Source organism: Scyliorhinus canicula, chromosome 6, assembly GCF_902713615.1.
Source record: "Scyliorhinus canicula chromosome 6, sScyCan1.1, whole genome shotgun sequence".
In the NCBI taxonomy this organism is placed as follows: domain Eukaryota; kingdom Metazoa; phylum Chordata; class Chondrichthyes; order Carcharhiniformes; family Scyliorhinidae; genus Scyliorhinus; species Scyliorhinus canicula.
This window is the reverse complement of record NC_052151.1, coordinates 179,325,808-179,351,359: the sequence shown is the minus strand read 5'-3', so window position 1 is coordinate 179,351,359 and position 25,552 is coordinate 179,325,808. Positions and strand designations below refer to the sequence as shown.

General features: G+C 45.7%; 1 protein-coding gene and 1 long non-coding RNA gene across 5 annotated transcripts in view; one reads left to right on the top strand and one right to left on the bottom strand.

The window, feature by feature from the left end:
* The window catches only part of tsnax (translin-associated factor X), a 171,472-nt gene that overhangs the window by 66,512 nt on the left and 79,408 nt on the right, over positions 1–25,552 (top strand). For 3 of the 4 annotated variants that reach the window (XM_038800526.1, XM_038800525.1, XM_038800524.1), the window contains exon 2: positions 8,118–8,222. In XM_038800526.1, coding sequence (XP_038656454.1) covers positions 8,147–8,222 — 76 coding nt within the window. In that variant the 5' untranslated portion in view covers positions 8,118–8,146. Of the gene's footprint in view, positions 1–8,101; positions 8,223–25,552 lie in introns of all 4 variants that reach the window. The other variant, XM_038800527.1, reaches the window with a different exon arrangement.
* LOC119967685 overlaps positions 8,783–25,552 on the bottom strand; it is a 130,889-nt gene continuing 114,119 nt past the window's right edge. The window contains exon 3 of the long non-coding RNA XR_005461049.1: positions 8,783–8,877. This is a non-coding gene — a long non-coding RNA (uncharacterized LOC119967685). The remainder of the gene's footprint in view (positions 8,878–25,552) is intronic.

The following is a 25,552-nucleotide window of genomic DNA, read 5'->3' as shown; positions in this document are numbered from 1 at the left end:
AGCTCCATGGTTACCTTGTATTTCTGGTAAGTAATTTAAGTCTTCTACTGAGAAAACAGACACAATGGGTGGGATTCTCTGCACCGGGTCACCCAGAATGTGTTCTCCGATGGGCCGGAGAACCGGGTGTTGGGGGAAAATCGGGATCGGTGCCTGAACACGATGCTGCGACCTCCTGGCTGCGTGAACAATGCACTGCCTGTCGACTCTTCCTCCAGCAGACCCCAGAACCTCTGTAAAAGGGGGACCCTCCCAGGAATCCGTATAATAGGGGGACTCACCCAGGGACCCCTGTAATAGGGGACCCCCCCACCCCCCAGCCCTGTAATAGGGGAATCCCCATAATAGGGAGAACCCTCCCTCACAGTGACTCCTGTAATAGGAGCCTCCCTCCCCAGTGACCCCTGTAATAGGGGTAACTCCCACAGGGATGCCTGTAATAGGGGGACCTCCTGGGGGTCCTGTAATAAGAGACCCCCCCCCCCCCCCCCCCCCCCCCCCCACAGGGACGCCTGTCATAGGGGGGATCCTCCCCAAAGACTCCTATAACGGGGAATCCCTCCTGGGACCTCTGTAATGGGGGATACCCCCCAGGGAGTCCTGTAATAGCCCTCGCCCCCAGGACCCCTGTAATAGGAAACCCCCCGGAGCCCTGAAATAGGGAGCCCCCACAGGCATGCCCTGCCTAAAGGAATCCCCCCCCCCGCCCTCCCCGGAAAAGGGACCCCATTCTGGATGCTAAAGAGAAGTCTAGACAGGGACAGTCGGGAGCATTATAGCTGTAACACTGAAGCTCAACGTGTCCATTTCTTGAAGGAGGAGCCTTTCTGGGGTTTGGATATAATTTGGATTTAACTCAATGAAAATTAGTAGAAAGAATAAATATACTGGATAATTATTCAATTAATTTACTATTCATCTTCTGTGTGCAAATTCAGAGTTTCATTTCCAATATTGAATCAGTGACAATTTCTCCAAATCATTTGGCTGTAAAATATTTTTGGTCGTCCTTGTATCCAGGAGACGGCAAGAAATACAATTTGTATTATACTCTCAAACTGCCTTGTACCGATAGAAGCGATACATTTTTAACAAAATTGGAAGAGATTGAAGCTAAGATTGTCACTTTCTATATGAAGGAAATGGATTAAATGTTTTATTTCCCACGTTGCAGAACTCGAGGCATACTCAGAGCCGCACGGTAGCACAGTGATTAGTACAGTTGCTTCACAGCTCCAGAGTTCCAGGTTCGATTCCTGGCTTGGGTCACTGGCTATGCGGAGTCTGCACGTTCTCCCTGGGTTTGTGTGGGTTTCCTCCGGACGCTCCGGTTTCCTCCCACAGCCGAAAGATGTGCAGGTTAGGTGGATTGGCCATGATACATTGCCCTTAGTGTCCAAAAAGGTTGGGTTACAGGGATAGGATGGAGGCATGGGCTTAAGTGGGGTGCTCTTTCCAAGGCCCGGAGCAAACTCGATGGGCCAAATGGCCTCCTATTGCACCGAAAATCCTATGATTCTATGAAATAGTCTTTAAAATATATAGCTACAAGTAGGTTTCTATGCATGGTGTTATGACCCCCTTGGGGACCAAGGACTCTGCTCTACCGTATACCTTTGTTCTTTCCTATCCTACCGTGCATTCTCTGCATCTCTTCCATTGTATTCTGCACACTTTTTAGAGTACCCAATTTTGATTTTCCCAATTAAGGGGCAATTTGGCGTGGCCAATCCACCTAACCTGCACATCTTTGTGTTGTGGGGGTGAAACCCTCACAGACATGGGGTGTAAACTCCACACGGACAGTGACCCAGGGCCGGGGATTCAAACCCGGATCCTCAGCGCCGTAGGCTGTAGTGCTAACCACTGTGCCAAGTGCCGCCCACACTTAAAACTCTTAAGACATTTATTCACTAAAGGTTAAAACCATGTTTGCATGCAACAAAGCAACGCTTTGCTGTTGTGCTTGTCCACAGGTATAGAATGAACCAATGCTTGTCATTCAATTCTGTGGAGTGGATTTTGTGTGCTCTCGCTTGCGATGGTTTTGTGGTTTATCCCAAATAGCCCAAGAAATTACAACTGTAAATTTGCTGCAGTGCATGACAAAAGTCCTCCATCCTGCAACATATATCACATTCCTACACATATTAATGAAGCGAAGTTTAGGAACTTATCAAGTTCAAGCAATTTAATTCTTATAAATATCACTTAGATCATGAAAAACATATACTCTGCGCCAAAAACCTTCCTCGGTTACATCACTATTAAATCTAGGGGACTATACCACCTTACTTTCACCTCTGTCTGCCTCTGCCTCTAAGGGATCAATATTCACTTTAGTTACTTTCCTTTCTATAAACTTGCAAAAGCTCGTACAATCTATTTTTATATTCCAGGCTAATTTGCTTTCGTATTCTACTTTTTGCTTTTTAGTAACTTTATATTCATCCTTTGCTGGTTTCTGAAACACTCCCAATCCTCAGGCTTACTACCATCGGGCAGCACGGTAGCACAGTGGTTAGCATAGTTGCTTCACAGCTCCAGGGTCTCAGTTCGATTCTCGGCTTGGGTCACTGTCTGTGCGGAGTCTGCACGTTCTCCCCGTGTCTGCGTGGGTTTCCTCTGGGTGCTCCGGTTTAATCCCATAGTCTAAAGATGTGCAGGCTAGGTGGATTGGCCATGATAAATTGCCCTTAGTGTTCAAAAAGATTCGATGGGGTTACTGGGCTACGGGGATAGGGTGGAGGCGTGGGTTAAAGTAGGGTGCTCTTTCCAACAGCCGATGCAGATTCGATGGGCTGAATGGCTTCCTTCTGCACTGTAAATTCTATGATTCTATTCTTTGCAACATAATAAACTCTTTTAATCTAATACTCTCCTTCACTTTCCTGGTAAGCCACAGATGGATCTTTCTCGCTGAGATTTTTTTTAATGGAATGGATTTTTGTTGAACATTTTGAATTGTTACTTCAAATGTTTCTCATTGTTCATTTATATCTTTTCGTCTATTACCCAATCAACCGTAGCCATCTCTCCTCTCATATCTGTCTAATTGGCTTTGGTTGAGCCTATAAGATTCGATTTTGGGACTGGAGTATGTCACTTTCAAATATAATATGGAATTCAGTTATATTATGATCATTTTCCCTCTGCTCAGCTCTTTTACTATGAGATTTAATTTTTTAATTTTAATTTTTGAATAATGATTTGAAATACCCAATTCTTTTTTTTCAATTAAGGGGAAATTTAGCATGGCCAATCCACATACCCTGCACATCATTTTGGGTTGTGGGGTGAGACCCATGCAGATTTGGGAGAATGTACAAACTCTACACAACAGGTGATTAAGAAGGCAAATGGAATTTTGTCCTTCATTGCTAGAGGGATGGAGTTTAAGACTAGGGAGGTTATGTTGCAATTGTATAAGGTGTTAGTGCGGCCACACCTGGAGTATTGTGTTCAGTTTTGGTCTCCTTACTTGAGAAAGGACGTACTGGCGCTGGAGGGTGTGCAGAGGAGATTCACTAGGTTAATCCCAGAGCTGAAGGGGTTGGATTATGAGGAGAGGTTGAGTAGACTGGGACTGTACTCATTGGAATTTAGAAGGATGAGGGGGGATCTTATAGAAACATTTAAAATTATGAAGGGAATAGATAGGATAGATGCGGGCAGGTTGTTTCCACTGGCGGGTGACAGCAGAACTAGGGGGCATAGCCTCAAAATAAGGGGAAGTAGATTTAGGACTGAGTTTAGGAGGAACTTCTTCACCCAAAGGGTTGTGAATCTATGGAATTCCTTGCCCAGTGAAGCAGTTGAGGCTCCTTCATTACATGTTTTTAAGGTAAAGATAGATCGTTTTTTGAAGAATAAAGGGATTAAGGGTTATGGTGTTCGAGCCGGAAAGTGGAGCTGAGTCCACAAAAGATCAGCCATGATCTAATTGAATGGCGGAGCAGGCTCGAGGGGCCAGATGGCCTACTCCTGCTCCTAGTTCTTATGTTCTTACACGGACAGTGACCCGGGGCCGGGATCGAACTCGGGTCCTTGGCGCCGCGAAGCAGCAGTGCTAACCACTGCGTGACCATGTCTCCCTTACTCATTAAACCTGCCTCATTGCACAGTATTAACTCTACAAGCTAATAGTTTTTTTTGCAGTTAGTTTCACCACACATTTGTTCGAGGAAACTGTTGCAAAAGCATTCTACAAACCCAGATTCTAAACTCCCTTTGCCAATTTGATTTGTCCAGTTATATGACGATTTAAGTCTCCCACATTATTATTTGTTTATTGATTTGTTTTGTAATTTGAGCATTAAGGCATTTATTTATCTTTAAAAATAAATTTAGAGTACCCAATTATTTTTTTTTCAATTAAGGGGCAATTTGGCGTGGCCAATCCACCTACCCTGCACATGCATTAAGGCATTTATTGCCCATTCCTGTTTGAGCCACCTTCTTGAACTGCTTGCAGTCCATGTTAAGTTGATATGCCACAGTGCTTTTCGAGAGGTTGTTTCAGGATTCTGACTCGATAAAGGTGAAGGCACAGTGGTATAGGTATAAGTCAGAATTGTTAGATAACTTGGGAGGGTAACTTGGAGGTGATGGTGTTCCCATGTATTTGTTGCCCCTTGCTCTTCTGGGTGGTAACGATCACGTGGGTGGAAGATGCTATAGAAGGAGCCTTGGCTAATAGGTCTAAGGGACTATTAGCATCATAGGCATAATGGTAATGGTAATGTTACTGGACTAGTAATCCAGAGACCCGGGCTAATCCTCTGGAGATACAAGTTCAAATCCCACCATGAGAGCTGGGGAAATTTACCTGCAATTAATTAATAAATCTGAAATAAATACTAGGCTTATTGAACAATGATCATTAAGTTGCGTGGTTGTCATAAAACCTCTCTAGTTCTCTAATGTCCTTCAGGGGAGGAAATCTGGTGTCCTTGCCTGGCCTACGTATGACTCCACACCTATATCAATATGGTTGACTTTTAACCACCCTCTAAAATGGCTTAGCAAACAACTCTGTTGTATCAAACTGATACAGAGTGCGTTTGTTACTAGCTCCAATTGTTTCTTACTTAATGCTCTGTCCAACAATAGACATACTGTTAGGGGGATCTTTTAAAATACTCCCACCAGCATTTTCTCACCCTTGTTATTTCTAATCTCCATTCATCCTGATCTTTTGAGCCAAGATCCATTATGTCATCTCCTCATTCTCCTGGTTTTTCAAAATGCTGTGCACACTGGGACATTTATGTTCCAACCTTTGTGATATGTAATCTTGTCCCTAAAGTTGATTCGATCAAAATCATTTATCTTATTCATCAACCATATTATGAATACTTTGCATTCAGATAAAGAACCTTTAATTTTATCTTGAATACTATCCGTTGCAAGAACATTATTCATTGTTGCACTATCTCTTTCCTTCCTGTTCCATTTGCTAGATTACTCGATTGCCTCGACTTTTCTGTTTAGATTTTTAAATGTACCTTCATCTGATCCCTCCTTCATTAAGGAAAGGTAGAATGGCACTGAACCTAGGCAGAGGTGGGGGTGGTGGAATAGAGAAAAAGACAGACAGACACCAATATGTTGGGTGCATTGTGCTATGTGCAATGGTTTAGGACCAAGGTTCGGGGAGGAAGGCGGGCAGGACGAGTGTAATAATAATTAATAGATTTTCCAACAGCCCTCTCTGTGGCACTTGAAGGGAAGCCAGCTGACCTTCACTCGTAGATGGATATGGGAGCTGCACAGAATAATACCATGTCTTAAAAATCCTTTGCTCTGTTGCAACCATGAATTGAAGTAAATTGAAGTCCTAGAGCTGCAAATCCCCTTCGACTGTAAGGTTACAACTGATTAAACTCAAGGGAACTAAATATCAACATTGTACATACATTTTCTTGAGTCATTTGTCTGCCATGCATTGGTAGACTATCTCATCTCAAAAGTTTTGTTATCGGAATTATGCCTGTCAATATATCTGAAGTGCATTCAGCATCCTAATTAGTTTCTGGAAATTTGAGTCAATCAAAAAATACTTTAATCAGCTGCTTAACTGTCTGAAGTTGGCTCTTAACATCTTTCAGAAACCTTTTAGTGGCCATGTAAATACTCATCCCTGCCACTATATACCACCACAATATAATTTTACAACCCAATAAACATATAAAATACAAACAAATTACTCACGTGCTCACCATTTGCTTTCTTTGTGTTATTCAATTTTTAGTGTAACTCAGAACCCCCCATTCCACACATTCATATCCCATGATGTGATGATGTGACATAGGTTTAGAAGCATTTTAGAATTTCTTAATATCACATCCACAGAATTTCCAACGTGAATTAGGCTAATGATTTTCAGAAAGTACTCGAGTGAATTTATTCTGGGAGATAATCCCCCATCTCACAAATTCATGCTGTCATCCCTGCCCCTTCCTCCTCACAAATCCAGGATGGTTATGAATGGACCTGTGTTAATATGACCTGGAGTCAGTAGTGGGGTGCCACATGTTAAAGTCACCGTTCATACATTGAGTAAAGGACGAATCTAGAGCCAGTCTATTCCTCCTTAACACAGGTTTATTGACAAAAGCAAAGGCACCGCAAGCCATTTCTTATATGCTTAAAAATAATTCCCTAAGGCGGCACGGTAACGCCTCACGGCGACGAGGACCTGGGTTTGATCCCAGCCCAGGGTCACTGTGTGGAGTTTACGCATTCTCCCTGTGCCTGCGTGCATCTCACCTCCACAACCCAAAAAACGATGTGCAGGAGAGGTGAATTGGCTACGCATATCTGCCCCTTAATTGGAAAAACTCTAAATTAAAAAAAAAATAATTCCCTAAACTTTCCCCAATTAGTTTCAGCTGTTCTCACTTACAAACTAATATATTTGCACTTCACTGTGACAGGATTCCAACATTATCTGATCATTCATTTGTTTAGTGTTGTACACAACAGTAACTGCAGTTCAAAAACCAACCCATTGTTTATAAATTGTTATGGGATAGTCTAAGGATAATACGGTACCATGCAAATCTTCGTTCTTTGGAACTGCACCTAAGCAGGTCAGTGTTTTTCGGATCAGAGAGATTTCCCCTTATATCAGTTCTTTGTGACAGGTTATCGAATACTGTACATTTTAATACAAGTGTTAGAATATTTTATAAATTACTATTTATTTTGTTGACATTTAAGTTTCTCTCCTAAGAATTGTTACTATTCCAGTCAAGGACATTCTAAAGTTATTCATATTACACCAATCTAGGATACTCTATTGCTATTGTTACTTTACCGATCAAGGGCATTCTAAATCTACCATGTCAATCAAAGGGGTTTTATCACTATTATACACATCAAGGTCATTCTAAAATTGTGCTTATACAAATCAAGCATTCATTAAAACTATTCATGTCACAACCATCAATGACATAGTAAAATATTTATATCACATAATCAAGGACATCTGATAACTATTCTTGTACCAATCAAGGGTGCACTAATACTATTTGTATACAATTCTAGAGTGTTCTGAAGCTATTAATATGTCAATCTGGTCTTACAGTTTCGTTCAAGGGCATTGTAAAGCTATTAATGAAGCAATTTAACATTCTATATCAATTACTGTAACAATTGATGGTAATTTAAATGAAAATATGTTGAAGTTCTAGCTGGCTATGTGAGTAAAATCAATAATGCATTATTATCTAATGTTTTAATAGAAAGAAAATGCAGAGTCTTCTTTCCGACACAATATGAACATTTAAAAATAATAAATTTAGAGTACCCCATTGTTTTTTCCAATTAATGGACAATTTAGTATGGCCAATCAACCTAACCTGCACATCTTTGGGTTGTGGGGGATGAGACCCACGCAGACACGGTGCAAACTCCACACAAACAGTGACCCGCGGCCGGGATCAAACCTGGGTCCTCAGCCCTGTAGACAGCAGTGCTAACCACTGTGCCACATGCCACCACAATATGAACATTTATAACAACATTATAATTATTGATTTGGTTCATGAGTTGATTACGATCTGTTGAAATAGACAAATTTGTTGACGTATTGTAGTTTTGTTTGAGTTCAGGTGGATTCCGAAAACGAAAATATGACAACATGCAGCCTCGTAACCGAAAGGAGGAAAGGGAAAGTAAAGTAGACCCATCTTCTCCAGTGCTGATATCCTTCAAGTGTAAGTGCTTTATTAGCTCACCCCTTTTATTGTTATTCCAATCCCATTTTTAGCTTGTTGTACCAATCTAGTGCATCCCAATGCTATTCTTCTTCCTCCACCTGTATTGAGGTGACGAATGGGTACATTTTGGATTTAGAATGGCAGAAGGAAACAAAAAATTGAATTGATAATCAACTTAAAGATGTGGGGCAGCACGGTGGCACAGTGGGTTCGCCCTGTTGCCTCATGGCGCCGAGGTCCCAGGTTCGAATCCCGGCTCTGGGTCACTGTCCGTGTGGAGTTTGCACATTCTCCCCGTGTTTGCGTGAGTTTCGCCCCCACAACCCAAAGATGTGCAGGCTAGGTGGATTGGCCATGCTAAATTGCCCCTTAATTGGAAAAAATGAATTGGGTACTCTAAATTTATTGAAAAAAAACTTGAAGATGTGAATTAGGCATAAATGACCAGAAGTATGAAGCATGCACAAATGCAGTCACTGATTTGCAGAAAGAGAATAAAATCTAAACAAAAATATGATGCCTTGTATCATAAATCTAATCACATTACTATTGTCTGGATATTTTCTTGCCCTCTTGCGATCTGGACCTTTTTCAGATGTTTGTCCAGGCCCAGCCATCCTCTTGTTGCACCAAAGTGGAAGTCTTGAAGGCTCTACAACCACAATAGCATCACAGTTGAGCTCAATCCTGCTTTTACTCTAGGTCCATTTTTCCTGAATATGTTGCCCTGACTGAAGCCAGCTAAATTGAAAAAGTCCCCTTATAGCTTTTTGGTAGAGGAATAGGATATGCTTCGTCAAAAGGATATACAAAGAGCAGCACGGTAGCATTGTGGATAGCACAATCGCTTGACAGCTCCAGGGTCCCAGGTTCGATTCCGGCTTGGGTCACTGTCTGTGCGGGGTGTGTGCGTGGGTTTCCTCCGGGTGCTCCGGTTTCCTCCCACAGTCCAAAGATGTGCAAGTTAGGTGGATTGGACATGATAAATTGCCCTTAGTGTCAAAAATTGTCCTTAGCGTTGGGTGGAGTTACTGGGTTATGGGGATAGGGTGGAGGTGTTAACCTTGGGTAGGGTGCTCTTTCCAGGAGCCGGTGCAGGCTCGATGGGCTGAATGGCTTCCTTCTGCACTGTAAATTCTATGATCTATAATGTGTATGAACTGAATTAAAGCTTTGTGTTCCTCGGAAAATTGACATTGAATTTTGCATGAAGTGGGAGTTAATCTAGATTCTGACTCCTGACAAAACTAATACTGTAGAACTGAAGTTGCTTCATCCTGTCATAGTATTTCTTTAAATTTAGAGTACCCAATTCTTTTTTCGAATTACGGGGCAATTTAGCATGGCCAATCTACCTACCCTGCACATCTTTGGGTTTGTGGGGGTGTGACCCATGCAGACATTGGGAGAATATGCAAAGTCCACACGAACAGTTACCTGGGGCCGGGATCGAACCAGAGTCCTCAACGCTGTGAGTCAGCAGTGCTAACCCCTGCACCTCCGCGCCGCCCTCATAGTCTAAGATAAGCCAGATCTCATGTTGTCGCAAAGGAGAAATAAAATAAAGGCTTGAAGAGGATACCAATGGAGAAATTTGGTTTGTGGCAGATTCATTTTTTTCTATTGTGGGCTAGGTTAACCTGCTTCAGCTTGTATTCAAAGATTTTTAACACATGTTAAAAACAAACATTTGCAGATAATTATTGATTGAACTGATTGGAGATTTCTAGATGCCCATGAATATATCTGGCCATTTCTTGGAGTGGATAAAATCTATTGCTTGGGTAATTGGAATAACCTTTTTAAGAATATTGGTGGTTAGGTGTCGGCTATGGTTGATAACATTCTTGTCTCTGAGTTAGAATGTGGTGGGTTCAAGTCCCACTCCAGGAGTTAGGCACAAAACTTTAGGCAGACAGTCCAGTGCAGAACTGAGAGAATGCTACACTGTCAGAGGTGCCATCACATTTACCCACATTATATTGCATTAGCCAAGTATTTTCCCACTCAGCCAGCCTGTCCAAGTCACCCTGCAGCCTCTTTGAATCCTCCTCACAGCTCACACTGCCACCCATCTTAGTGTTGTCTGAAAATTTGGAGATACTGAATTCCATTCCTTTGTCCAAATCATTAATGTATATTGTGAACAGCTGAACCCTGTGGTACCCCACTACTCACTGCCTGCCACTCTGAAAAGGACCCATTTATTCCCGCTCTCTGCTTCCTGTCTGCCAACCAGTTCTCTATCCACGTCAATACATTACCCCCAAAACCATGAGCTTTAATTTTGCTCACTAATCTCTTGTGTGGGACCTTGTCAAAAGCCCTTTGAAAGTCCCGATACACAGCATACACTGGTTCACCCTTGTCCACTCTACTGGTCACATCCTCAAAACATTCCAGAAGATTTGTCAAGCATGATTTCCCTTCAGTGAATCCATGCTGACTTGGACCGATCCTGTCCCCGCTTTCCAGATGTTCAGTTATTTCATCCTGAATAATTGACTTCTGCATTTTCCCCACCACCAATGTCAGGATAACCGGTCTATAATTCCCTGTTTTCTCTCCCTCCTTTTTAAAAAGTGGGGTTACATTAGCTACCCTCCAATCCATTGAAACTCTTCCAGAGTCTATAGAATGCTAGAAAATTATCACCAATGTATCCACTAATTCTAGGGGCATTTCATTAAGTACTCTGGAATGCAGAGCATCAGGCCCGGGGATTTATCCCATCAATTTCCCCAGTACAACTTCCTGACTAATAAAGATTTCCTTCAATTTCTCCTTCATGCTAGGCACTCTGCCCCCTGGTATTTCCGGATGGTTATTTGTGTCCTCCTTAGTGAAGACAGATCCGAGGTATTCATTCGAGTGGTCTGCCATCTCTTTGTTGGCCATTATGAATTCACCTCATTCTAACTGTAAGGGACCTACATTTGTCCTCACCAGCCTTTTTCTCGTCACATATCTATAGAAGGTTTTGCAGTCAGTTTTTATGTTTTCTGCAAGCTTATTCGTGTATTCTATTATCCCCTTCCGAATTAAACTGTTTGTTGTCCTCTGCTGAATTTTAAATTTCTCCCAGTCCTCAGGCTTGCTGCTTTTTCTGGCCAATTTATATGCTTCCTCTTTGGTTTTAATACTATCCCTCAATTCCCTTGTTAGCCATCGTTGAGCCACCTTCCCCGTCCTACTCTTGCGCCATTAAGGGATGCACAATTGTTGAAGTTCAACCATGTCTTCTTTAAATGTCTGCCACTGCCTATACACCATCAACCCCTTAAGTATCCTTTGCCAGCAGATCCTAGCCAATGCACGTCTCATACCATCAAAGTTAGCCTTCTTTAAGTTCAGGTCCCTAGTCTGAGACTTAACTGTGGCACTCTTCACCTTAATGAAGAATTCTACCGTATTATAGTCACTCTTCCCGAAAGGATCTCGCACCACAACGTTGCTAATTAATCCTCTCTCATTGTACAATATCCAGTCTAGGATGGCATGCTCTCTAGTTGGTTCCTCGACATATTGGTCGAGAAAACTATCCCTTATACATTCCAGGAAATCATCTACCATCGCATTGCTACCAGTTTGATTAGCCCAATCAATACGCAGATTGAAGTCAGCCAAAATAACTGCTGTTCCCTTACTGCACGCATCTCTCGTTTCCTGTTTGATGCTATCCCCAACCTCACAACTACTGTTTGGTGGTCTGCACACAACTCCCACTATCGTTTTTGTCCTTTGGTGATCCACAGCTCTACCCATACAGATTCCACATCGTCCAGGCGAATGTCCTTTCTTACCATTGTGTTAATTGCTTCATTAACAAGCAACATTACCCCACTTTCCTTTCTTTTCTTTCTATCTTTCCTGAATATTGAATACCCTGGATGTTCAGTTCCCATCCTTGGTCACCCTGGAGCCAGGTGTCCGTGATCCCAATGTCATCATATCTGTTAGTGATTGTCAGTGCAGATAATTCATCAAATGCCCCTCACACAGAACCTTCAGGCTTGTTTTTTTGACATTTATTGCCCTTTTAGAATTATGATGTAATGTGGCCGTTTTTAATTTTTGTCTTTGGTTTCTTTGCCTTCAACTTTTCCCTTTCCTGCCTTTTGTTTTTGTCCCCACTGCACTTCCCTCTGCCTTCCTGCATCAGTTCCTATCCCCCTGACATATTAGTTTAAACCCTCCCCAACAGCACTAGAAAACACTTCTCCAAGGATATTGGTTCCGGTCCTGCCCAGGTGCAGACCATCTGGTTTGTACTGGTTCTGCCACCCCCAGAACCGGTTCCAATGTCCCAGGAATTTGAATCGCTCCCTCTTGCACCATTCCTCAAGTCACATATTCATCTTAGGTATTCTGCCATTCCTACTCTGACTCGCAAGTGGCACTGGTCGCAATCATGAGACCTTTGGGGTCCTGCTTTTTGTTTAACTTCTAACTCCCTAGATTCAGCTTGTAGGACCTAATATACACCTCCTAATCCAGGCATGTAAAACCATTACTGCACCAGATACATAGAGTACAATATATATACCAATTTCTTACATTCATCACACTTCCTTAAGAATAATTAATGACCCTGCTTCTACTGCCTTTTGAGGCAGTGAGCTCCAAAGTCACACAACCCTCTGAGAGAAAATAAATCTCCTCATATCTGTTCTCAAAGGGCGACAAAACAGTGCCCCCTAGTTCTGGACTCGCCCAGGAGGAAACATCCTTTTCATATCCACCTTGTCAATATCGTTCAGGATCTTGTATACTTTAACCAAGTCACCCCTCACTCTTCTAAAGTCGAGTGGAAACAAGCCCAGTGTGTCGAACTTATCCTCATAAGACAACCTGTCATTCCAGGCATCAATCTAATAAACCTCCTCTGAACTGCCTTCAATATATTTACATCCTTCCTTAAATAAGGAGACTAGAACTGCATACAGTATCTGAGATGTGGTCTCACCAATGCACTATTTAACTGATGCTTAACACACTTACTTTTTAAAATGTATTTTTATTAGTATTTTACATTTTTGCAAACAATGCAACAAAATTACAAAATACTTACGTCACAGTAAGCTAGGAAAAAATGGCTCAATATACATGAATACAGAATGCTAAGATCACGAAGAAGGTCCTACAGAAGACAAAATCGAGGGGAGGCATGCCCTCCAAACCTACAATTCTACCACTGGGCAGTACAGCGGAAAGAGTAATGGGATGGATAAAGGAGCGAGAAGCCGAGGGGGTGCACGTTGAGGAGGCCTCCTGCAAGGGGACCTCTCTCCGGGCCCTCGCCATGGCGTCACTCCAATCCCAACCCAAGAAACACTCTAGCATCCCAGTGGTGACAGCCACCCTTCAGATGTGGAACCAACTATGGCAGCAATTCGAACTGACTGAAATGTCTGACAAAGCCCCCATCTGCATTAACCACCGATTCACACTAGCACTCGCCCACGCCACCTTCAAAAGGTGGAGACAGGAAGAACTGACGCAGAGATTCCAACTAGCTAAAGGCAACGATCTCAGATACCTGCAGCTTAAATCTTCCTACGGAAGGAGACAAGGACAGACCTGCGGCCACCACGACAGACACTGGACGCAGACATCCTAGGCAGAGGGAACTGTACAAACATGTACAAACGACTGCTAGAGAGGGCTGACACCGAACTGGACACGACAAGGAGGAAATGGGAGGAAGACTTGGGGTTCGAAATAGGGTGGGGATTCTGGAGCGAAGCACTGTACATGGTCAACTCTACCTCCACATGCGCGAGGCTCAATCTAATGCAGCTAAAAGGGGTACATAGAGTCCATTTAACCAGAACCCGAATGAGCAGGTTCTTCCCGGTGGTGGAGGATAGATGTGAACGGTGCCAAGGCGGACTGACCAACCACGCCCACATGTTCTGGTCTTGCCCCAGACTTGCTGGGTACCAGACAGCCTTCTTCGAGGCAATGTCCAAGGTGTGGGGATGAGGGTGGAGCCATGCCTGAAAGTGGCGGTTTTCGGGGCAGCAGACCAGCCAGTTCTCTTCATGGGGAGGAGGGCGGATGCCCTTGCGTTTGCTTGATCGCCCGGCATAGAATCTTGCTCGACTGGCGGTCTGCAGCACCACCTAAAGTTGCAGACTGGCTGTCCGAACTATCGGAATTTCTCCAAATGGAGAAAATCAAATTCGCCACCCGTGGGTCGGAAGAGGGCTTCAACAAAACATGGGAGCCATTCACCTGACTGTTCTCGGACCTAGATAAGTAGCCAGTAGCCAGGAAGAAAGTCCTCAGCAGAGGGCTCAATTTCTGCACCACCACCAAAATGGACCAAATCAGCCTCGTGGCAGACACGGAGGAATTCATCAGACGAATGAGGCTCCGGAAATTCTTCCAAAGAGCCCAAGAGGCCGACAGCGAACCCAAGGACACTACTAATGAACCGGACAGCAGACCGAGAGATCTGTGGTGCGGTAACCGAAGAGGAAAGAGTCAAATTGGACCCCTCTGGAAGGCCGCTACCCTAGACTCGACATGTATGCTCAAGCTGTCAGGAGTCGCGTCAATGCCAGATTCATCAGTTGCATTCACAAGACAGCCCCGAACATCACCCAAGCACAACCCGACGCCATCAGCGCTCTCAAGACCAACCGCAACATCATCATCAAACCAGCAGACAAAGGAGGGGCCATCGTCATACTGAACAGAACGGACTACTGCAAAGAAGTATACCGACAACTCAACAACCAGGAACACTACAGACAGTTACCCGCAGATCCGACCAAGGAACACATCCGCCAACTCAACAGTCTGACCAAGACCTTGGATCCAGACTTTCAGAGCACCCTATGTGCTCTCCTCCACGCGCTCCCCGCATTGGAGATCTCTACTGCCTCCCGAAAATACATAAGGCACACACACACTAGGCCGTCTTCTCGTTTCAGGCAATGGGACCCTGTGTGAGAACCTCTCTGGCTACATCGAGAGCATCTTGAAACCAATTGTACAAGGTACGCCCAGCTTCTGTCGCGACACGACGGACTTCCTACAGAAACTCAGCATCGATGGACCAGTTGAACCAGGAACATTCCTCGTCACAATGGACGTCTTGGTACTCTACACCAGCATCCCCCATGACAACGGCATTGCTGCAATAGCCTCAGTACTCGACACTGACAACTGCCAATCTCCAGACGCAATTCTGCAACTCATCCACTTCATTCTGGATCACAACGTATTCACCTTCGACAACAAGTTCTTCATCCAGACGCACGGAACAGACATGGGGACCAAATTTGCACCTCAATATGCCAACATCTTCATGCACAAGTTTGAACAAAGACCTCCTCACCACACAGGACCTTCATCCGACGTTATACACCAGATACATCAATGACATATTTTTCCTTTGGACCCACGGCGAAGAATCACTGAAACGACTACATGATGACATCAATAAGTTCCATCCCACCATCAGACGTACCATGGACTACTCGCCAAAATCAGTTGCATTCTTGGACACACTCGTCTCCATCAAGGACGGTAACCTCAGCACTTCACTTTATCGCAAGCCCATGGATAACCTCACGATGCTCCACTTCTCCAGCTTCCACCCTAAACACATAAAAGAAGTCATCCCCTATGGACAAGCCCTCCGTATACACAGGATCTGTTCAGACGAGGAGGAGCATAACAGACATCTACAGACGCTGAAAGATGCCCTCGTACGAACGGGATATGGCGCTCGACTCATCGATTGACAGTTCCAACGCGCCACAGCAAAAAACTGCACCGACCTCTTCAGAAGACAAACACGGGACACAACCGACAGAGTACCCTTCGTCGTCCAGTACTTTCCCGGAGCGGAGAAACTACGCAGCCTTCAACACATCATCGATGAAAATGAACATCTTGCCAAGGTCATCCCCACACCCCCACTACTTGCCTTCAAACAACCGCGCAACCTCAAACAAACCATTGTTTGTAGCAAACTACCCAGCCTTCAGAAGAGCGACCACGACACCACACAACCCTGCCATGGCAATCTCTGCAAGACGTGCCAGATCATCGACATGGATACCACCATTACACATGAGAACACCACCCACCAGGTACGCGGTACATACTTGTGCGACTCGGCCAACATTGCCTACTTTATACGCTGCAGGAAAGGATGTCCCGAAGCGTGGTACATTGGCGAGACCATGCAGACGCTGCGACAACAAATGAACGGACATTGTACGACAATCACCAGAAAGGAATGTTCCCTTCCAGTCGGGGAACACTTCAGCTGTCAAGGGCATTCAGCCTCTGATCTCCAGGTAAGCGTTCTCCAAGGCAGCCTTTAGACAATTGAGACAATTCACACCTCTTTAACCTGGGTTACCCCTATCTCTGGATCTGTAAAGACTTAATTACCTGCAAATGCTCGCATTCTAAGCAGAGTCTGGCATCTTTGAATTTGTCTATATATATGTTTCTGGAACATACCTCTCCATTCACATGAGGAAGGAGCAGTGCTCCGAAAGCTAGTGTTTGAAACAAACCTGGTGGACTTTAACCTGGTGTTGTAAGACTTTTTACTGTGCTCACCCCAGTCCAACGCCGGCATCTCCACATCATGTAAAAAGGAGAGAATAGAAGAGAGGGGAGGAAAGACCCTCCCATCCGGTTATATTTCCTACGTGTTTTGCTTCGTGTATCTATAACTTATACAAAACCCAATAAAAAAACATTTATAAAAAAAACATAGAGGGGAACAGGAGAACATTCTAACTGACACAATACAATCAGCGATAGCTAGATGTTACTCTGAGCTCCACCAGAGACCAAAGGAGAAACAGGATGAAGCCATGATAACAGGATAAAATGGTGCACACCCTCACACAACACGTATGCTCGGAATTACCACGAGAGTTCAGGATACTCCCTGAACTCTAGCAGTACCAAAATCACCGGTGATGCACCACAGCCTCCTCTCTTTGCTGGAACTAATCATGTATTCTTTCTACCCACCCTTACAAAAGAACAGAAAAGAAAGGAAAAACCCAGTTCTGATGGGGAGTTATTTACATACCACACAACACATCTTAACCCAAGTCTCATCCCTAATACAGAACCAACATCATTCCATACATTTGTGCAGAGAGGACCGGCAACAACATGTTTGGATTATGATCAAGCCTTCAGGATTTTCCAAGAGAAACAGAGGAGAAGAGATACCTGATGTAATCTATAGGATAACAAAGTATCAAAGCCCAACCCTGGTTCAATATTTCTCTTGCGCACACCGATCACCCATTAATGAGGAAGAGAACAAGCTGCTCATTCAACCACGAGAGTAACAGGATGCTAACCAAAATACAGGACTCAGCTCAACCCTAGACCCTGGTGCACCGAAGAAGGCCTCTCAGGACATCCCTAAAATAGGCATTTTCAAGAAGGGACATGATGTGTTGGGCAGGCTGGGTCAATGTGGACTGCAGTTGATGCAGTGTAGCGAGAGACAGACTTCCAACACTTGATGACATGCAACACGATTTTATTTAACATCTAAACTATTATACATGCTCAACTGTGGGTTGACGATATGCTGACTTGACTGGAGACCTGATACTAGCCTGACCAGACTTACTGATACCACATGGTGTTTGCACTGGCTAGCTCATGAACTCTGACTGTCTCAGAGGCTGGGTCCCGAGAGAGCGGGAAAACTGGTGCCTTCTGGCTTTATAGTGGTCTTGTCCTGTCTGGTGATTGGCTGCTCTGTTATGTGTGCTTACTGGTCATCCTGTGTGTCAATCACTGCCCGTCTGCACTCCATTATATGGTGCTGGTTTAGCACAATGGGCTAAATAGCTGGCTTTTAAAGCAGACCAAGGCAGGCCAACAGCACGGTTCAATTCCCGTACCAGCCTCCCCGAACAGGTGCCGGAATGTGGCGACTAGGGGCTTTTCACAGTAACTTCATTTGAAACCTACTTGTGACAATAAGCAATTTTCATTTTTCATTTTCATTATGACATCTTCCCCTTTTTTTTATTGTTTGTGTTCAGATAATAAATATTAAGGTGCATGTGCGTGTGGATGTGTATATGTGCGTGACTATATACAGAATGTGCTAAAATGAATTTATATACATAGGAAGGTGTTGCTAGTGCAGATATAGGGCAGATGAAATGGTAAAAACGATATTTACAGAGGTCAAAACGATGAGGTAACAAAATTGTGCAAAAGTTCAGTCTATAAGTTTAGTCTTTGTGGCGGGCGGCGAATTCTGGTTGACCGCCTCAAGGGTGTATCAAGGGCCGCCTGCACTTGGATAGGTGGGACTGCCGCCAATGCGGTGGTCGCAGAGGTCGGCAGGATAGCTGGTAGATCGGTGGCCTCATGATAGGGCACGTCCAGAGGAAGCATTGTGTGAGACGGGACATCACGGTTGGGTGGCGGGCGTGGAACTGTGCGCACTGCCCGTCTGTTGCGTCATAGGAAGGAGCCATCAGCCATGCAGACAAGGAACGATCTCGGGGTCACTTGCTTGACCACCACAGCTGTGGCTGACCAGCCGCCATCAGGCAATTGTACACGAACACGAACAGTTGGGACCAGCTCGAGGAGATCCGTGGCATGAGCGTCGTATGCTGATTTCTGTTGGGCCCGAGACTGCTGCATCTTTTGTATGACCGTGAAGTGGTCAAGGTCTGGAACATGGATGGCTGGAACCATGGTTCACACAGTGCGATTCATGAGCATCTGCGCTGGAGACAACCCAGGGGACAGCGGGGTTGTTCTGTATGCCAGCAGCGCCAGGTTGGAGTCGGAGCCTGAGTCTGCAGCCTTGCATAGTAATCTCTTGACGATATGGACCCCTTTTTCAGCCTTCCCGTTTGACTGCGGGTAGTGGGGGCTGGAGGTGACGTGACAAAAGTTGTATAGCCGGGCAAAATAAGACCTATCCTGGCTGTAAAAACAGGGACCGTTGTCACTCATCACCATGAGTGGTATCCCATGCCTGGCAAATGTTTCTTTGCATGCTTTAATCACCGCCTTCGACGTGAGGTCGGACAGTTTCACCACTTTGGGGTAATTGGAGAAGTAGTCGACCAGGAGGACATAGTCACGCCCCTTGGCGTGGAAAAGGTCGACACTGACTTTGGACCATGAGGACGTAACTATCTCATGTTGCTGCAGAGTTTCTTTGGGTTGAGCTGGCTGAAATTTCTGACATGTAGGGCAGTTGAGGACCGTGTTGGCAACATCCTGGCTGATGCCCGGCCAATAGACTGTCTCCCGAGCTCTGCGTCGACATTTCTCGACCCCCAGGTGACCCTCATGGAGTTGGCCGAGCACCATAGCTCGCATGCTCTGCGGAATCACTATTCTATCGAGCTTCATGAGGATGCCGTCCACCATCGTCAGGTCGTCCTTGACGTTGTAAAACTGGGGACACCTGTCCCTTCTGCCAGCCATACGTGAGGTGCTGCATCACATGCTGTAGCAGAGGATCCTTGGCCATTTCCTCACGAATTTGAATGACCCTCTCATCAGAGGCCGGAAGGTTGGAGGCACACAATTGCACCTGCGTGTCGATTCGGCATACAAAGTCAGTTTGCTCACACGGTGTGGTGATAGACCTGGAAAGGGCATCTGCAACAATGAGTTCTTTGCCTGGCGTGTAGACAGGTTCAAAGTCGTAGCGGTGTCGCTTGAGAAGGATTCGTTGTAACCGGGGCGTCATGTCATTTAAGCCCTTCTGGATTATGTGGACTAATGGCCTGTGGTCTGTCTCAACCGTGAATTTTGGGAGGCCATAGACATAGTCGTGAAACTTGTCGATTCCCGTTAGGAGGCCCAGGCATTCCTTCTCAATCTGAGCGTACCATTGCTCAGTGGGCGTCATGGCTCTGGAGGCATACGCAACTGGGGCCCAGGAGGAGGAGTCATCCCGTTGGAGGAGCACCGCCCCAATACCATACTGGCTCGCGTCAGTGGATATTTTGGTCTCCTTGGTAGGGTCGAAGAACGCCAGAACCTGGGCTGTGGTGAGTTTTGCCCTCAGCTCATGCCATTCTTTCTCATGAGCGGGCAGCCACTGGAATTCTGTTTACTTTCTGACGAGATGGCGTAGGGCTGTGGTGTGGGACGCCATGTTGGGAATGAACTTCCCGAGGAAGTTGACCATCCCTAGAAAGCGGGGGACTGCCTTCTTGTCCTCTGGGCTCTTCATGGCGTTGATCGCCGAAACCTTGTCAGCATCTGGCCGCACGCCTTGCTGCGAGATGTGGTCACCAAGGAATTTGATTTCTGATTGACCGAACGTGCACTTGGCCCTGTTGAGTTGGAGGCCATGCTCGTAGATTCTGTGGAATACCTGCTTGAGGTGATCGATGTGTTCTTGAGGAGTTGAGGACCAGATTATGACATCGTCAACAGACACGCGCACCCCCTTGATACCCTCCATCATCTGTTCCATGATGCGGTGAAATACCTCTTGAGGCAGAGAAGATGCCAAAAGGCATCCGGTTGTAGCAGTAGCGACCGAACGGGGTATTGAATGTGCACAGCTTGCAACTGGATGCGTCCAGCTGTATTTGCCAGAACCCCTTGGAGGCGTCCAGCTTCGTAAAGACTTTGGCATGAGCCATCTCGCTGGTCAATTCTTCTCGTTTCGGTATCGGGTAATGTTCCCTCATGATGTTGCGGTTTAGATCCTTGTGGTCGATGCAGATTTGAGGCTCCCCTGACGGCTTCTTGACGCAGACCATGGAGCTGACCCAGTCCGTGGGTTCTGTGACCTTTGATATGATGCCCTGGTCCTGGAGGTCCTGCAAATGCTGCTTGAGGCGGTCCTTGAGGGGTGCTAGCACCCGACGTGGTGCGTGAATCACAGGGGTGGCGTTTGGTTTGAGCAGGATTTTGTATCGGTATGGAAGTGTGCCCATTCCGTCGAACACGCTGTGGTACTGCGTGATGATGTCATCAATTTCAGCCTGGAAGTTTTCATCAGGCGAGGCCGTTGCCTGTGAGGATGACATGGTGTGGACTCGCTGAACCAGGTTCAGGAGTTTTCAGGCCCGAGCACCGAGCAGGGTTGCTCTGTCAGGTCCTAGTCTGGCATAGCCTGCTGTATTGAACGGGCGCTTCTGCGCCGTGGCTGGGATCGCTGGATGCTGGGCAGTGGAGCAGATCTGCAAAGGGCTGCGTAGTAGCCAAGCTTGCCACACTGTAGACACCGTCGTGATTTTACCAGACATTGCCGCTTTAAATGGGCGGAGCTACAATTCGGACACATCATGACGCCAACGTCAGCGCGTTCCGTGCGCCAACACGCATGCGCAGTGCGGCCGAACGAGGTACGCACCTGCGTAGGCTGGTCGTCGGTCTCACCGCCCCCTCGATCGTGGCGCGCAGATGCAGGGGCCCGGGAAAAATGTGCGAAATGGCCACTCTCGTCGATACTTAGGCCCTGTATTTGTGCGATGGCCTGCACCCGTTCCGCCTCGTGGGAGGTTAGCTTTGCCGTTTCTGCCGCCCTGATGTGGGAGTACCGATTGTTAGCATGTTCGTGGAGAACGCACGCTTCGATGGCGATGGTGAGGGTGAGCTGCTTGACTTTCAGGAGCTACTGGCGAAGGGAATCGGAGTGGACCCCGAAAATGATCTGATCCCGGATCATGGAATCAGTTGTCGCGTTATAGTTGCATGACTGCGCGAGGATGCGGAGATGGGTCAAAAAGGATTGAAAAGGTTCATCCTTACCTTGAAGCCTCTGCTGGAAAACGTACCGTTCAAAGTTCTCATTCACCTCAGTGTCGCAGTGGCTGTCGAACTTCAGCAGGACTGTTTTAAATTTCGTCTTGTCTTCGCCTTCAGCAATTGTAAGGGAGTTGTAGATGTGGATGGCGTGGTCCCCGGCCGTGGAGAGGAATAGTGCGATCTTCCTGGCGTCCGATGCGGCCTCGTGGTCGCCGGCGATGCGGAGCTGCGGAGGAGGGCGGACGTTTTCCATGTCACCGGATGGCTGTTTGCTCATCAATGCTGATTCACTTAAGGTAGGTCCGTCAATGTTCAGCATCGCTACCTGGTACCATGATGTGTTGGGCAGGCTGGGTCGATGTGGACTGCACTTGATGCAGTGCTGCGAGAGACAGACTTCCAACACTTGAGATGCACCACGATTTTATTTGACATCTAAACTATTGTACATGTTCAACTGTGGGTTGACACTATGCTGACTTGACTGGAGACCTGATACTAGCCTGACCAGACTTACTAGCTACCACATGGTGTTTGCACTGGCTAGCTCACGTACTCTGACTGTCTCAGAGGCTGGGTCCCGAGAGAGCGGGAAAACTGGTGCCCTCTGGCTTTATAGTGGTCATGTCCTGTCTGGTGATTGGCTGCTCTGTTCTGTGTGCTTACTGGTCATCTGGTGTGTCAATCACTGCCTGTCTGCACTCCATTATATACATAGATGTATATTGTGACAGGACAGTCAAAGCATCAGGGGCAACAGGATCGAACTTCACCCCAACCCATCATCCTGCCCTTGCTCCACTTCTCTTTGTTATAAACGATATGAGAGGTATCAAAAAAACACCCCCATCCCATACCACAAAGATTATAACACATAATGACAAGGAGGAATAAAACTGCACATTCATATTTGTCCTTCCAAAATGGACAAGTGTTAGACTTGAGAAGTGTTAACTCAAATTTCTTCTGAGTTTTAGTGTTAGCAAGTGCCACTAACTCCACATGGGAGATGTCAGCGATGTCAGAGAGTGGGTGGAGCTGAGCTGTGTCAGCTTTTTACTTTTGTTTTAGGCTGTTGCTGCAGGGTGTATTTTAGTTTTGTTTTCAGAGCTGGATAGCTGCAGTCACAGCCACAAGGGGTATTAGTCTCTCTCTGTAATCTAAAAACGGTAAATCGATCCTTTGAAGATTTAAAACTAATAACTGCTCTCAGTCGTGAATTTAACCTGATGTGCTTCTGTTAAAGGTTTTGGTTTTTCAGTCTTATGGACGCTAAAAGGAAAGCTTAAAGGATTACTTGGTGTTATAGTCTTTGGGGGTTGTATTTGAATTAATTATTGCTAAGATGGTCACTGTATGTTTTTAAAAGGTTCACTTGAGTTCATAGAATACACATTGTTTTGCTTTAAAAAATACTTTTCCATTTCTGCTGTACCACACCTATAGAGTGGGCCGTTTGCTCCCCATACCACAATCTATTAGAAGTTGTGGGTCAGGTGAACTCCATGATACACTGTGAGGTTCTCTAAACCATGGCCCTTAACAGGAGAGAGAAGCAGCTGACGTTTTCAGTGTGGCTGACTCTTTCGTCAAAGGTGCGTGGGGCGTTAGATCCCGAGGGACAGGACTCGACACCCGTTCCAAATGGAGGACAAGGTGCAGAGACCAGGGGGCGGGGTGCTGGGAAAGGTGGGAACTGGCGGGTCACCCACGTTCCCTCTGAAATCACTCGCCGCAGCTGGACACTAATGTTTTGCGATGCATGCCCCAGGAAGACCATATGCATCGCCCCCTGACTACTTACTTTCCCACCTAACCCCGCTGTCGGCAACACGTTCATTTGGTTCCTTCGGCCAAGTCTTTGACTTGGATTGCACATTGTCAAGACCCTCAGCACCGATCGTCGCTCTCTGCTTCCTGATAGATCCACCAATGCTGTTATCCGTGCTATCATGTTAACCCCTGCACCATGTGCTTTCATCCTGTGGCACCTTTGGAAATCCAAGTGCAACACATCCACAGACTCCACAGATTCCCCTTTAATTTATCCACCTTCCTTGTTACTTCCTCCAAAGAATCAACTCAATATGATTTTTGTTGGAACAGGATAGAACATTACAGCGCAGTACAGGCCCTTTGACCCTCAACGTTGCACCGAACTTTGAAACCAATCTAAAGTCCATCTACACTATTCCATTATCATCCATATGTTTATCCAATGACCATTTAAATGCCCTTAATGTTGGCGAGTCCACTACTGTTGCAGGCAGGGCATTCCACACCCTTAAAGAACCTACCTCTGACATCTGTCCTATATATATCACCCCTCAATTTAAAGCTATGTCCCCTCGTGCTAGCCATCGCCATCCGAGGAAAAAGGCTCTCACTGTCCACCCTATCTAATTCTCTAATCATCTTGGATGCCTCTATTAAGTCACCTCTTAACCTTCTCTCTAACAAAAACAGCCTCAAGTTCGTCAGCCTTTCCTCATAAGATCTTCCCTCCATACCAGGCAACATCCTGGTAAATCTCCTCTGCACCCTTTCTAATGCTTCCACATCCTTCCTATAATGCAGCGACCAGAACTGCACGCAATACTTCAAATGCGGCCGCACCAGAGTTTTGTACAGCTGCAACATGACCCCATGGCTCCGAAACACAATCCCTCTACAATAAAAGCTAATACACCGTACGCCTTCTTAACAGCCCTATCAACCTGGGTGGCAACTTTCAGGGGACTGTGTACATGGACACCCAAGATCTCTCTGCTCATCCACACTACCAAGAATCTTACCATTAGCCCAGTGCTCTGTATTCCTGTTACTCCTTCCAAAATGAATCACCTCACACTTTTCTGCATTAAACTCCATTTGCCACCTCTCAGCCCAGCTCTGCAGCTTATCTATGTCCCTCTGTAACCTGCAACATCCTTCCGCACTGTCCACAACTCCACCGACTTTAGTGTCATTCGCAAATTTATTCACCCATCCTTCTACGCCCTCCCCCAGGTCATTTATAAAAATGACAAACAGCAGTGGCCCCAAAACAGATCCTTGTGGTACATCACTAGTAACTGAACTCCAGGCTCAACATTTCCCACCAACCATCACCCTCTGCCTTCTTACAGCTAGCCAATTTCTGATCCAAACCGCTCAATCGCCCCCAATCCCATGCCTCCGTATTTTCTGCAATAGCCTACTGTGGGGAACCTTATCAAACGCTTTACTGAAAACCATATACACCACATCAACTGCTTTATCCTCCTCCACCTGTTTGATCCTCCTCCACCTGTTTGGCCACCTTCTCAAAGAACTCAATAAGGTTTGTGAGGCACGACCTACCCTTCACAAAACCGTGTTGACTACCCCTAATCAAATTATTCCTTCCTGGATGATTATAAACCCTATCTCTTATAATCCTTTCCGAGACTTTGCCCACAACAGACGTCAGGCTCACCGGGGTTGTCTCTACTCCCCTTGAACAAGGGGACAACATTTGCTATCCTCCAGTCTTCTGGCACTATTCCTGTAGACAATGCCGACATAAAGATCAAAGCTAAAAGCTCTGCAATCTC